This window comes from Rhinoraja longicauda, chromosome 2 (genome assembly GCF_053455715.1).
Source record: "Rhinoraja longicauda isolate Sanriku21f chromosome 2, sRhiLon1.1, whole genome shotgun sequence".
Lineage (NCBI taxonomy): Eukaryota > Metazoa > Chordata > Chondrichthyes > Rajiformes > Arhynchobatidae > Rhinoraja > Rhinoraja longicauda.
This window is the reverse complement of record NC_135954.1, coordinates 58324580-58339670: the sequence shown is the minus strand read 5'-3', so window position 1 is coordinate 58339670 and position 15091 is coordinate 58324580. Positions and strand designations below refer to the sequence as shown.

General features: G+C 41.5%; 1 protein-coding gene across 6 annotated transcripts in view; it reads right to left on the bottom strand.

The window, feature by feature from the left end:
• Positions 1–4526: 4526 nt before the first annotated feature.
• LOC144604751 (cadherin-6-like) overlaps positions 4527–15091 on the bottom strand; it is a 171488-nt gene continuing 160923 nt past the window's right edge. For all 6 annotated transcript variants that reach the window (XM_078419385.1, XM_078419428.1, XM_078419418.1 and 3 more), the window contains 2 exons: positions 12332–12583; positions 4527–9253 (listed from right to left, as the gene is read on the bottom strand). In XM_078419385.1, coding sequence (XP_078275511.1) covers positions 8763–9253; positions 12332–12583 — 743 coding nt within the window. In that variant the 3' untranslated portion in view covers positions 4527–8762. The remainder of the gene's footprint in view (positions 9254–12331; positions 12584–15091) is intronic.

The window sequence follows — 15091 nt, the reverse complement described above, 5'->3', positions numbered from 1 at the left end:
AAATGCTGCCTTACCAGTGCCTTAAAGAGCCTCAACATTACATCCCTGTTTTTGTATACAAGCCCTCTTGAAATAAATGATAGCATTGAGTATACTTTCTTTACTACCGATTCGACTTGCAGATTAACTTTTTTGGAATCCTTCACCAGCACTCCCAAGTCCCTTTGCACCTCCGATTTCTGGATTCTCACCCCTTTTAGAAAATATTCTATGCCTTTATTCCTACTTCCAAAATGCATGACTCCACAGTTTGCTACACTATATTCCATCTGCCACTTCTCTGCTCACTCTCCCAACCTGTCCAAATCCTTCTGTAGAGTCCCTGCTTTCTCTACACTACCTGCCCCTCCACCTCTTTTTCTATCATCCACAAATTTTGCCATAATGCCTTCAATCCCCCTTGTCCAAATCATTAATATACAATTCATATTAAATCTTTTCTCCTACACTTTAAAGCTATGTCCTCTGGTCCTCAATTCACCTACTCTGGGCACGAGACTCTGTGCATCTACCCAATCTATTACTCTCATGATTTTATGCACCTCTATAAGATCATCCCCTCATCCTTCTGCACTCCAAGAAATAGAGATCCAGCCTACACAACATCTCCCTATAGCTCAGATCTTTTAGCCCTGGCAACATCCTTGTAAATCTTCTCAGTATCCTTTGCAGCTTAACAACATCTTTCCTAAAACATGGTGCCCAGAACTGAACACAATACTCTAAATGCGGCCTCACCAACGTCTTATTCAACTGCAACATGACCTTACAACTTCTATACTCAATATTCTGACTGATGAAGCCCAATGTGACAAATGCCTTTGTGACCACCCTATCGTCCTGCGACTACCTTCAAGGAACCATAAACCTGCACTCCTAGATCCCTCTGCTCTACAACACTCCCCAGAACCCTACCATTCACTGTGTAGGTCCTGCCCATGTTAGACTTACCAAAATGCAACACCTCACATTTCTCTGTATTAAATTCCATCAACCATTCCTCAGCCCACTTGATCAAGATCCTGCTGCAATTTTGGACAACCATCTGCAAAACTACCCACCTTTGTATCATTTACAAACTTGCTAATCTTGCTGGGTATGTTCTCATCCAAATCATTGATATGGATGACAAACAGAAACGGGCCCAGCACTGAACACTGAGGCACGCCACTCGTCACAGGTCTCCAGTCCGAGAAGCAACCTTCCACCTTCACTCTCTGGTAACCAGGGTGTGCTCAAACCTCCGCCGTGTACAAAATCATGAGAGGAAAATGTCGGATAGATGTACAGTTTCTTGTCCAGAGTAGGGGAACGAGGAACAGAGGATATAGGTTCAAGGTGAAGGGGAAAAGATTTAATAGGAACCTGTGGGTTAACTTTTTCGCACAAAGGTTGATGGGTGTATGGAACAAGCTGCCAGAGGAGGTAGTTGAGGCTGGGACTATCCCAACATTTAAGAAACAGTTAGACAGGTACATTGATAGGACCGGCTTCAAGGGATATGGACCAAGCACAGGCGAGTGGGCCTAGCGTAGCTGGGACATTGTTGGCCGGTGTGGGCAAGTTGGGCCGAAGGGGCTGTTTCCACACTGCATCACTCTATGACTCCAGGTACCTCTCTATCACTGCCAGGTACCATCAGTTAAACTTATTGCAACTCCTTTTGGCTGCAGAATGTTGGAAGGCCTCCATTTTACACTGATTTCTTATCAGCTTTTGCAAAGAAAATAATGTGAAAGCAATTTTCGCTGAGAGAACTCGTTATATCGCCGATCCTTTTCGTACACTGTGGTAAGTAAACCTTTTATTGATGGGTTGATCTATTGATTCCAATTGACCCTTGGCCTTTTGTCACATGTGGCTTAGACTTTACATCCTGACTCTTCTATGCATCAAATTTCTCTCTGTAATTCAAGTTGTGTCATCAAAGACAGCAAGAGAGAAGTGCTTGCATGTCTATAGACCTTTTTATTTACCAGGTCACAGTGGTAAGTCATGCATAGAACGTATTAGCCAGATCATAACAATGTAGAATCTAATGAATTTTGCCAGAATAAGAGGTTTTTATCCTGGTTTCAAAAGAAGTTAATGTGTTGAATAAAATACAATTGAAACTGAATTATTAAATCATTAATTATCTTGGTACAATTAAGGTATGTGTAATTGTTTTTGTTTTAATCACGTTCTGTGTCTACAAGTTAATTACTTCGAGGATCCCTTGTTGTGGTATTTTAATGGCAGAGGACATGCTGGAGAAGTTTACGTTTGGTGCAAAATTCAGCCATATGTTGGCAAAGAAAAGGAAAGCTTTAAAGCAGAGGCAGGTACAAATGGTCTGTTCAATTGGGCAGAAAAGTGGGGAATTTAATTCAAGGCAAAGAAATGGGAGGTAAAGCATCTAGGAACACACACCAAGGAATAAATGGGAAGACATTGAGCGATATGGAGAACATAAGAGAGAGCTCTTTGGAGTGTAAGTCGACAAATCCTTAAATATAGGTCAGTCGATTAGCTACCTGAAAGGACATCAGAATTCCTTCCCCTTTTAGCAGAGATGAAGAATTATAAGAGCAAAGGGGATTTGCACTACACAACATTAAATTGGCTGCAGCTTGAATGCAGCATACACTTCTGTTTTTTTATATTACAACAATGTGGTTTGACTGGAGTCTAGAGGAGATTCATTATAGAATCATAGAAAACTAACAGCTCAGAAGGAGGTTATTTGCCCATTCGTATCCAAGCTGGATGCAAAAGAGCTATCCAGCCAAAACCCATCTACAGCATTAGGTCCATAACTCTGCAATTCACAGCTCTTCAAGTACCCATCCGCATAAACACAAGGAACTGCAGATGTTGAAATCTTGTCTCAAAAACGCCGTGGTGGAGTAACAGTGCGTCAGGCAGCATCCCTGGAGAACATGGCTGGGTCAGGATTCTTCTTCAAACTGGTTTTAGTAGGAGGGAGAAAGCTAGAAGAGAGGAGGGGACGGACAAAGCCAGGCGAGTGATAGGTGGATATAGGTGAGGGGTGGGTTGATAGGCAGATAATGGACTAAGGCTTGATATCAAAAGGAGAAGGCTGTGTGAAAAGGAGAGGAGGTGTGAATTGTGACGCCAGAGTAAGGAATGTAGGGGGAAGGGTAAAGATGGATGGGATGGTGGGAGAAATATGTCTCGCATCCAGGTGAGGCATAGGGAAGAGAAAAAAGAAGGAATGGTCATGGTTAGAGGAGGTGCAGAGTTAATGTATAAGACTAGATATACAAGGAACTGCAGATGTTGAAATCTTGAGCAGAACACCAAGTTTTATCATTATCATTCATTAGCAAAGCACAAAGTGATGCAGCAACTCAGCAGGATCAGGCATCACCTGGGTAAGAAATGGATAGGCAAATTTTGGGTGGGAACCCTTCAGACTTTTGACAGAATTCTTCTTTATCATATGCATAGTTCAAGGAACAAATTTATTTCTCTTTCTCACTGGATTTGAATTCATGTGAAATACTCGCCTCAGTCTGAAGAAGGGTCCCAACCCAAAATGTCGTCTGTCCATTTCCTCCACAGATGATGCGTGATCCACTGAGTTCCTCCAGTACTTTGTGTTTTTGCTAATGTGTGGGACAGATTGATTCTCTTTGACTTTCAGCCGGATTGATTTATAATGGAAGTTCATTGTTTTTAAACATTTGTTTTGTGTTTCTGCTGGGTATGTTAAGCTGTTTCGTGGTTTTATTACAGATTTCCAACATTACCACTTATTGCAAAAGCAAACTTTTGTGAATGTCATTGGATGAGAGTTGTGAAAAATGCTGAAGGAGTTTTTTAAAAATGTTGTAAACTATATTTGGCAATTTTAGCGAGAACCTCCTCAATTAAACCCATGCTGCTGCTACACTTGATGCAACTGACAGTGCTATAGATTGAATTTCAAAGATAGGAGAGATTATTATGCAGTTTTCCACAATTTGTCACTCACTAAATATTATTTCTCTTTTGTAAGGACGCTATCATTTTAGAAAAATGGCAAGATAAATCTTTGCCTGTCATTAAATCAAACCATGAATGCAGACGAGGAAATGTTTGTTGAAATGAATATATTCAATATTTCTTTTCTATATAGTAAATGTTATACTTTTTGGGAGAAAATGGAGAATTATAATGATTGTGAAATAATTTACGTGCACTTCAAAATCCCAGCAAGACATTTTATGCAGAATAATATTCCCTCTATTCCACTTTAACAATTGGAGGAGCATTACAGACCAACACAATTGAAATCTATCTTTGCTTTGAAATTCTGTTATATGTAGTGTGTGGACGGCCTGATTGTATTCATGTATGTTCTTTTCACTGGATAGTAAGCAACATACAAGCGTTTCACTGTACCCTCAGTACACGTGACAATAAACAAAACTAAACCATATGTTAAGTCTGATCCTTGATAATGTGATGTCTTCTGACGGGGAGAGATGATTAAAATGCACCTTAGCCAAATAAATAAAAAAGCTGAGGCTGAATCCATACATAAAAACATTTTATTGAATAGTATCATATAAATAATCCTTGTACAAAATGTTACTTAGCAAAAGAAAATGACTCTGATTTTCTTCCAATTGCTAAACATACATGTGCTGCTAACAGTGACTATTATTTGCAGATCTTGAAATCATAAAAAAAGCAGGTATCAATCAGAAACTTAAGCAAGGATCCTTCATTGGCATTAGCTATTTTCAGTTGTACAAACTGGCCCAGCCACATTAAAATATTTCACATTAACATAAAATGTTAATAGCCACAAAGTTATTTAAACTAGCAGGTCAATACTATCAAAAGACATCTGACTGGGTTAATGATAAAAATTGGCCTAAGTTTAAAATGGATAAGGGCTATTCATGCAAAAATGAATATATGGAAGATGGAAATACAGCATACGAGAAGATGTTGTGATTATTTTACTCCACATCTATCTCCCATCCTCTCTTGAAGACACTGGATTTAAGATTAATTATTGGTACCTCGCTCTTGATGCACAAGATGGTGTGACTCATATGGTGTTCTGATTTTGAAATTAAGTCAAGGGAACCAAATCTTCAAGGCAGAAAACAAAAGGAACTGCCTCTGTTTTGTGTGCTTGGCGCAAGAGACCAAGGAATTATTTCTACTGACTGACATGCTTGGTTACACAGCTGCCCTTTGGTATTACCCTATAATAACAAAAAATGCTGGAGATATTCAGCAGTTTGGATAGCATCTTTGGGGGGAGGAGCAGAGTTAATATTTCAGTTTGATGACTTTTCAAAATAATCCCTTTCATTCTATCACTTCCTAGCACACTGGATAGCCCATTCAGCCTCAGCCAACTGGAGATCTGGATATAACTGCTGCTGATATTGATTCTTAGCCAAGTTGGTTAACGGGTATATCTTCACACAGGTAAAAAAAAAATCTGGATTTTATGGCACCTAAATGAATTAAATTGTTTCATCTTCATTCATTTGTCACAATAATTTCTGTCTGCTGGACATCAGATCTCTTGGCATAATCTAGCTGTCCGAAGAGATGCTGAATTGATGCAACAAATTTGATTACTTTCAGTGTCAGAAGAGGATTTAATATACTCTTATTGGATTGCACTGTGATTTTGATAGAACAAAATTAAAGCATAGAGTGCTCAAGTGACACAAACAAGTCTCTCAAAAATTCACGAAACAAAAGATGAATTCAATGCTAAGATTGTCTAAGCTAATCCCAACTGGACAATGAGTACAGTTATGGATTTTAAAGTAACACCACCTTACGAAAGTGTTTCTTTATGCATGAAACAGAGCAAATGTATGCAGCATGTACTTTCTCGCAATTAGCTCAGTTTTCCGACACGTGCAAATATGTTTAATTGGACTAGGAATTAGTCCAATTCAAATGTTATTGGAATATTTTAGCATGATATGTAAAACGCATACATATTGGAATGCTTGCAGTGTTTCATTCCTGTTCCTTATATAATCAACAACATTCCCCCACCTTTTTGTGGAAGCATGAGATTTTAATTGCCAACCAATTATACCTCTAACCCCTTGGGTATTTTACCTTTGGTAGAGATCAAATGTCTTGCCTTGAGATCTTATTTCCCTTCAGACGTGGGACCTCCTTCTTTTGGTTGGAGGTTGAGGCTTCAGTAGAGCTAATATAAATTACAAACTGCACACCACATACACAGGGGTCCTTTTGCTCAACTCTACTTTCCCCAATAGGATTCCTGCAGCTGTCTGTTTTTGTTTTGCCTTTTCTGTTGAAGTAGACTTTGGAGTATATATAAACTGCTCTGGGTTTATCTAGCACAAAAATCTTCAATGTTTAACCTAAGAGTGAGTCAAAGAAGCTGGCAGTGATATTGCAGAAAAGCCTTATCTTACAGGTTTACACAGAATAGGTAAATTGCTATTATTAAATTGTTAGAATCCTTTCACAAAAGTGTAGTACATTAAGGACGTGTGTACGTTTAAATTCTTGTTACTACAAAACCATCATATTGGAACAATGAGAACGGGAACAATGGATCTTTGGATCCAAACTAAAAATCTATTTGAAGTATGCCTAACACTTTCACATCCATTAATAATTCCATCAAGGTCATTTTCCATGGTTGTGTTTAGAATGCATGGAAAACAATACATTAGGTTTTTTTTCTATGATAATTGCTGCACTTCCATTTTGCTTTGAGTGCTAAAGAGTTGATTACTTTTTTATGTTTCCTTCTAGCAACTCGTCACTTACATTTCAAAGTGGTCATGACAAACCGTGTTATCACCTGTGCTAAGAAGGAAAATGTCCAGTACATGTTCTATATGTAGAAAATGGAATGCTTTGCTAAGATTATCACAGAATGTGAGAGCTTGTTTATCTTAATTAAAAACCAGGTAACATTTCAGTCATTATACATGGAGTAACATTGAACTTCTCGAAATGCAGATCGGGTTACTTGATCATTTTTTTCCAATCCAACCCTTTAAATCAATTACAATTGATGAAGAGATTTATGAATTCATATATTCCAGCCTTAGAGATTTGGATGATTTGGAATCTGAGCTCCTCTGGGCTGACCCTTAAATGTTGGATCAAAAGGTAAAAAACTCTTCCATCTCACATTCCCCCTCACAGAATGCCAACCCTTTAACTGATGGGCACAATGCAAGACCATAAGTTGTCCTCACCAATTTTTTAAAATGCAAATGGTCCATCTGAAGCAATAAGGCAGTCCAAAGATTATTCCACACTTTGCCCTTCACCAAATCCTGGATAGCAAAACAGCAAAAGTGTCTTCATTTCAACGAAGGATCACTTGGGCCTCTCCTCCTCTTGGCTCAAAGATGTGATTTACATTATCATCTAATTAAACCGTCCATGATAGATGGTGCAAAGAGGATGGGAAAATTCAAATTTTATTTGTCGAAGTCCTTTGGAAGGACTCCATTTACCAATGGTTTGTAAGCTCCAGACAACTGCTTAGGCTTTTGCAACAGTGAGGTTGCTGTGTATTTATGGGATAATTGAATCAAAATGAAGCCACAGTGACCATTCATGGTAGCAATGGCCAGCTAACTGGGCGAGTTCAGTCTCGCGTTTCATCGGCCATCCGGAGCTGTGAAAATGTTTTCTCCAATCTGCAGGTAACAATGCTCAATTTGAATCATGGGTGCTTCCCCATAGATCCACGGTTCTGATCCGATTCTTGGTTTTGCAACAGGAGTTAAAATCTGACGTAGTGAACTAAATGGGAACCTTGTATCATTAGGTTAATGTGTGCAGTGTAACTGCTGCACACCAAACTGTCAACAACACCCAGCCAATGCAGTTTTAAGATGCATCTGTAGTGATTTACATCCACTCTACATAATACAGCTCTGCATACAATATGTATACATTAGTGTATGTTGAATCTAAATTACAGTACAGTACATTATAAAAGAAAACAGTTGACTCAACCACATGTTCAGCTCAAACATCTAATTCACTAATTTCACCAAAGGGATGTGCTGGCCAGCAGGTTTGCAGGTCTAAGGCTATAAACCTGGGAATCAACCAGCAGTTTCTTGTTAGACCGAGTCTTGTAGTTCAGTGGCACACGCATGACTCACATAATCTTTCATCTCTCAGGCAAGTGCTCGGTTTGATGCACATTCTAATGTGTTTCCCAATCAAATTCAGTGTGTTACTTGGTTGCCGCTCCATCGAATATGAGGTTTTTCCTCTGAATCGCAGTAATTTGGGATTGGAGAAGAAAGGCAGAAGCCAGAAAACAAGGATCATTATCAAGTCTAATGCTTGCCTGCAACCTGAATCACCCGAACCATCAAATTCTACCTCTGGCTGTTTTTAAGAACTTGTTCTATGCACATCCCTATTTTAATACATTTTGATTTCTTCTGTGTAGACAATAATACCTGTGAAGTATTTCTATTTTAGAAACAAAACAAGCAATATAACATGTGTTTCCACTAGTGCAACAGTGGATTGTGTAGGCATATAGTTACTGTATAAATTCTCATAGAATTATCATCTTGGGGATGCTCATTAAATGAAGCAAAAGTTACACACTTCACACTGGAACCATTCTGAAGCCATGAATATAAGAAATAAAAGTCCAACAGTACACAATAAATGTCTTAGTGAGATAGATTTTGAAAAAGTACTGGCCCGCATGTTTACACAGCAATACTCTGTTCTGTTGAAAGCTGAATTGAAGGGAATGAGTTTTCTCGCTAAGAGTCCCTGTCACTGTCGTCTCCACCATACATGTCTGACAGTTTTTTGAAGCGAGGTCCCCAGTCACTCAAGTAATCGTAATCTTGGTCTGTCTCTGTGGTCACTGATTCCAAGGAGCTGAGTGACTCTGCTATGGAACCGTTTCCTTCATAGGCGTACGTGGCCAGAGAATCATAGGGAGGGGCACCGGGATCTGTATCATTGTCCTTTAGCCTCTGATTAATGAAATCTCTGACGTCGGTGTTGTCTGGTATTGGTGGGGTTGGCCGGGGTAGCAGGAAGTTTTCGGGTTTGATATCCCTGCGTAATTGCGTGTCTTCTATAACCTCCGGATTCCTCAGCGTGCTAATGTCAAAGGCCTGGGTGTCCTCCTCGCCGCCGCCCTCATCGTTGTAGCTGACAATGTTGTCGCGGATATCCTCTTTGGAAATGATCAGAGGCTCTTTCTTCCTCTGCTTTCGCATGGCGGCAAAGAGCACCACAATGACTGAAAGTAAGAAAACAGGTTTAGTATCTGGTGTTGTAACTTAGGCCCTAAAGGAGGCGGGAGGGGAGGGATGGATGGGGAAAAGGGGGATCAAGGTAACCAGATAAAAGAAGAAGGGGAAGAAGAAGGCAGAGAGAGAGAGGGATAGACCGAAATGCAGGAAGGAGGGAGGGAACAGAGATGTATAAAGATAGGGAGGAAAAGAGGCTGGAGTAGATAGGTAAGGGGGTGAGAAAGAGAGAGTGAAAGTAGAGACCTGTAAGGTAAGGGGAAGGAAATGGATAAAGAAGAGGGAAGGGAGATGAGTAAATCCGGGAGGGGTGAAAAAAAACAAAGCAAAGGCAGGAACTAGGAGGCTGCGAAAGGGGAGGGGAGGAGAGATAGAAAGGAAGGTAAAGAGGGAACACTGGTGGAAAGTGGATTACCCCAAGTGGGAGATGGGGAGAACGTGAGAGACAGAGTTGAGGAGGAAGGAAGAGATCTAGGAAGAAGGGAAAGAATGGGGAGAACAACGACTGGAAGAGAGAGGAGGGAGTGCGGGAAGATTGCTGGAGGGAGTGCGGGAAGTTGGAGGGAGTGAAGGAAGAATGCAGGGTGAGATGATGAGAGGGAGGAAAGGAGCAGGTGGGATGGGGATGGGAAAAGAGGAAAGTGAAGGCAAGATAAGAAAGGGGGAATAAATAGAAGGGAGAGGAGGGGTAGAAGGGGATGGATGGGAGGAAAGGAAAACAGAGTGGAATAGAGAGTTAGAGGAAATAATGAAGGAGAAAGGGAGGAAATGGGAAGGTAAGGAGGGTGAGAATGAGGGGGGTGGGCAGAAGGGAGAAGAGAGGAAAGGAGTAAATAAGCAAAAGGGAGGAGAAGAGCAAGTCAAGGAGGGAGGGTTGGGAGTGAGGGGTGGTGGAAGGGGATAAAGCAAAGGAAAGAGGGAACAGAGAAGTAGTGGAAAAGAGGAGGCGGGGAGGGAAAGAGTGATGGATGGAAGAGGAGGGGAAGGCAGGGAGGGGCAATAGAAGAGGATAGAAGTAGAAGGGAGGAAAGGAGAGGATAGAGTAACAGGAGGAAGAGCCACAAAAGGAAGGTAAAGAAAAATGGAAATTGAGTGAGGGAAGTAGAATGGGGGCTTGTGAGAAGGAGAGGGGAATTGAACAGAGATTGGGGGAGTTTGGACAGGGCAATAGAGAGAAATAGATAGAAGGGGGATGAGGAGGAATAGAAAGGGGGTGAGAGAGACTGGGTAGAAGAGGTTGGAGGGAAGGTGAAGAAGTGGGGGGGGGGGAGGATGAGAAGGAAAATAAAAAGCAGAAGGAGGAATAGAGGGGGTGTAGAGGAGTAAAGAGGGGGAGAAGAAAAGGAAGGTAGGAGGAAGGGAGAGGGGAAGGGAGAGGGGAAAGATGGGTGAAAAGAGGGGACAATAAAAATGTGGGGAATGGGTAGAAGGGAGAAGAAAAGGTGGAAGGGAGGGATGGATAGCAGGGAAACCAAATAAGAGGGTGTGGAAGGGTTTGATTGAGAAGGGGGAATGACGGCAAGAAGGCTGCTATAGTAAGAAAGGGATTGGAAGGGAGGGGATGGTGGGAGGGATAGAAAGGGAATGAGTTGAAAGAAAAAAGGGAAGGAGAAATTGAACGCAGGAGTAAGGAAGGATTGATGGATAAAAGGGAGGGAAGGGAAAAAAAGGAAAAGAAAGTGGAAGGGATGGGGAAGAAGATAGGGAGGGTGAATAGAGGACAGGAAGGATGCAAAATTATGCCATCTATGTTACAGTCCAACAACCCTGGTCGACTGTATGTCCTTTCAACACTATTTGAACCTTAATGGCCATATTTCCCATCATACATTCATTAGCAAATCTCTATCAAACAGAGAGTGCAAGTAGCAATTGACCTAGACATAATTGCTCTTCACACTAAAGAACTCCAGCCTTCAAATGTTTCCTAATGTCACTCCTGCAAGCCCTGGCTCTTATATTTTCACCTTGTTCTCTTATCTTCACTTCCCCACACAGCTGAAACTTTTCCTTTCACCTCCCCTATCTGTTCAAATGATGAATTGTTAAGAAATGGCCAAATGGCTTATTCCTGCACCTATTGTCTATTGTCTATTGTCTTGAAACATATAGTTTGTCAATCTGCAGAGCATCTATTAATAGAAATAGTTCTTAACCAGAGTCCGGCATAAATCCAATCCCTATTCTGCGGGCTGCAACAAATGTTGAAAGGTTCAATAAGCTGGCTGAGCTAGACATGGTGCAAACTTCCAAAATAATGCCCTAAAAACCCAAGGAAACCTACTCATTTCAACATGATACAATGGTTATGGAGGCAGTGGAGGATGATTCCATTAAGGCATCACAAGAATAAACCCAACAGTGCCAGAGTATATACATCAGACAAGAATTTCTCATGAGGGAAAAATGCTAAAGCTAAAGCAAAATACCTTGTGCCTACTTGTCCTGTTGAGAAAGCAGCATTTTAGGGAGACTCCCATATTCTTTACTTTCACCTTCATGGTTAGAAGAATTTTCACACAGAGTATGGAATGAGCTGCTAGAGGAGTTGAGTCAAGTACTAAAACAACATTTTAAAGACACTTGGACAGGTACATGGATAGGAAAGGTTTACAGGGTTATGGGCCAAATGCAGGCAGGTGGGACTGCTGTAAATGGGGCATCTTGGTTGGCATAGGCCAGTTGGGCCGAAGAGCCTGTTTCCAATGATTCTATACCTCATAATCACATTTACAATCTAATTTGTATAATCAGCAACCAGACCTTGCCCTCCCTTTATCTTTTTCCTTTTAGTTAGTCACGTCATGGCGAATGGGAAAGAAAGGTGGTTTCTCACGTGTCAGCTTTTCTTTCATCTCTCCCTGACATCTTTAACAGCATCCGACAGACATCAGGTGCTCAAATAAATTCCACTAAGCCGATACTGCCTTTTGTCATTCAACATTGTCATTCGGGCATTAAGTGGCGGTCTCCAGCATTCTTGTGTAAATGTACCCTTTCTAGCTCAGAATAACAGGCAGGAGCAGACAAAAAGCTGAAATGGAAGTACTGATTAAAAAATAACTCACCGAGCAGAATAATGATGCACAACAGAATGGCGATGAGGGCTCCTGTGCTGAGCCCAGGAGGAAGGATTATAGCTTCAGTATTGCAGGACTGCATGGTGCCATCACGATCACAGGCACACACTCTAATCAGAAGAGTATTGGTGCTGCTCTGAATAGGATGTTCCTTGTCAGAAATGAAAACTGGCAGAAGGTAGGTGTTCATTTCTTGACGGCTAAATCCTCCTCTCCTGGTGAGAATTCCAGCCGTATTATCTGAAAATAATATTGAATAGGAAAGAATCAAGTAGCGATCATTTCTGTCCTCCCATTTCTTTCACAAGATGGCAAAACAAACAGGACCAAAAAATGATTTACAACCTTTCTCCATAAAACGTATGTTTATTGTTTGGCATGTTTTTTTCTGCAGAAGGGATTTTAGGATTGCTATCTTATCTGCCATCTTCCAACCTTCCATCCATTTGTTGTAAGATAAATGGCCTGAGTTCAGGATGACAGTTTTACAATGTGCTGAACAAAATAAATTTGATGATTCTGTGAGCAAGATAAACTTTGTTATTAGAATAAACAGAATAGATATTATAAGAGTGTGAACTGCAAGAATAACAACAATGCTCTCTTATCCTCCTTTCGAATCAGAGGAAACAGACTGAAAGATTGAACCAGAGGATCTGAGGGCCTGTTATCTGGTGAAGTGAAACATTTTCTCTATGCGAGGTCATAAGGGTGATATACCCCTCAGTACAGGCAACCTGGCCAGGCAGGAGTTGATACGTGCCATAAGCAACCTCTCAAAAGACTTCACTACTGTGGATGTAATTGCTGAGGGATGATAGTCATTAAAGCAGGTCACCATGCTCTTCTTGGGTACTGGGAGTGAAGGGTGCCCTTCAAAAGCAAGTGAGAGACTGCAGAAGCGAGAGGGTGAATATGTCCTTTAATACTCTCCAGCTGGTTGGTCCCCACAGATCTTCAGCAGCTGACAAGGTATGCCACCTGAGCCGGACATTTTGCAAAGATTCACCCTCTTGAAGGATGCTTTGACGTTGGCCTCAGAGACAGAGATCGCAGGGTTGTTGGGGGCTGTGGAGGCTCGTGGTGAGGCATACACACAAGTTATTAGGCTCATTCGGAAATTATGTGTTGTCACCTATGCTACCTGGTTTCGCCTTGCAAGTGGTAATAGCATGCAAGTCATAGAGTGATACAGTGTGGAAACAGGCCCTTCGGCCCAACTCGTCCACAGTGGCCGTGAAGAAAGGTTTTATCTGTCTATCCTATCTATATCTCTCATAAATTTATAAACTTCTATTAGATCTCTCTTCATTAAAGCTCCGGAGAGAACAATCCAGGTTATTCCAACCTCTCTTTATAACTATACCTTCAAATTCATGCAGTTCGGCCCTAAAAGTCTTCCACACCTTCTCTAGAGTCCACATTCTTCCCACGACCAGTACTGCACACAATACTCCAAATACAACATTACCAAAGTTCTATAAAGCTGCAGCATGATTACCTGGCTGTTAAAATCAATGATCGACTACTGAAGGCAAGCATACCATACCTATGTCTTCTTTACCACTTTATCTAAGTGCTGCTACTTTCAGGGAGCTACGAACTTGGACCCCAAGATCTCTCTCTGCATCAATGCTGTTAAAGGTCCTACCATTAACTGTATACCTTGTCCTTACATTTTACCTCCCCAAATACAACATCTCATACTTACCTGGCGGACTGGTGCTCGGATAACAACCTGTCCCTAAATACCACCAAGACCAAGGAGCTGATCATCAACTTCCGTAGGTCACATAACAGGGAATATGCCCCGATCTCTATCAACGGGGACAGTATGGAGAGAGTGTCCAGCTTCAAGTTTCTGGGCACTCACATTTCGGAGGACCTAACATGGTCCAATAACACTGCTGCGCTGGTCAAGAAGGCACAACAAAGACTGTTCTACTTAAGAACACTAAAAAAGTCTGGTCTACCCCAACAGCTGCTGACGACCTTCTACCGCTGCACCATAGAGAGCATCCTAACGCATGGCATCCCTGTGTGGTACCTCAGCTGCATGGAGGCAGAAAGGAAAGCTCTACAGCGGGTAGTCCATAGAGCTCAGAGGGCCATCGGAACACAGCTACCAGACTTGGAGGGCATCTACAACACACGATGCCTCAGAAAAGCCACCAGCATCCACAAAGACTCTTCACACCCCTGCAACAGTCTGTTCGAACTCCTTCCATCGGGCAGACGATACAAGGCCTTCTACGCCCGCACCTCCAGACTCAGGAACAGCTTCATCCCCAGGGCCATAGCTGCTATGAACCGGTCCTGCTGAGCCGGATGGCCACAACGCATAGATCAACTTGCACTTTACCCTGTCTAAAAACTGTTACAATTGTTTCGTTTCATTGGGTTGCTGTTAATTACTTAAATTATTGCATCGTATGGGAGGCGCATTCCCAATCTCGTTGTACCCCTGGGTACAATGACAATAAAGATATATTGTAATGTATTGTATTGTACCTGAAATAAACTCCATCAGGCATTTCTCCACCCATATCTGTAACTGGTCAATATCCTGCTTTATTCTTTAACTGCCTTCTTCACTGCCTGCAACTCCCACCATTTTTTTTGTGTTGTTTACTAACTTATTAACCCATCTACCAAATCATTTATATACATCGCAAACAACAGCAGAGATTTATTTGAACCACTAGTCACAGACCTCTCGAGAGAATGGTATCCTTCCACCACTACCCT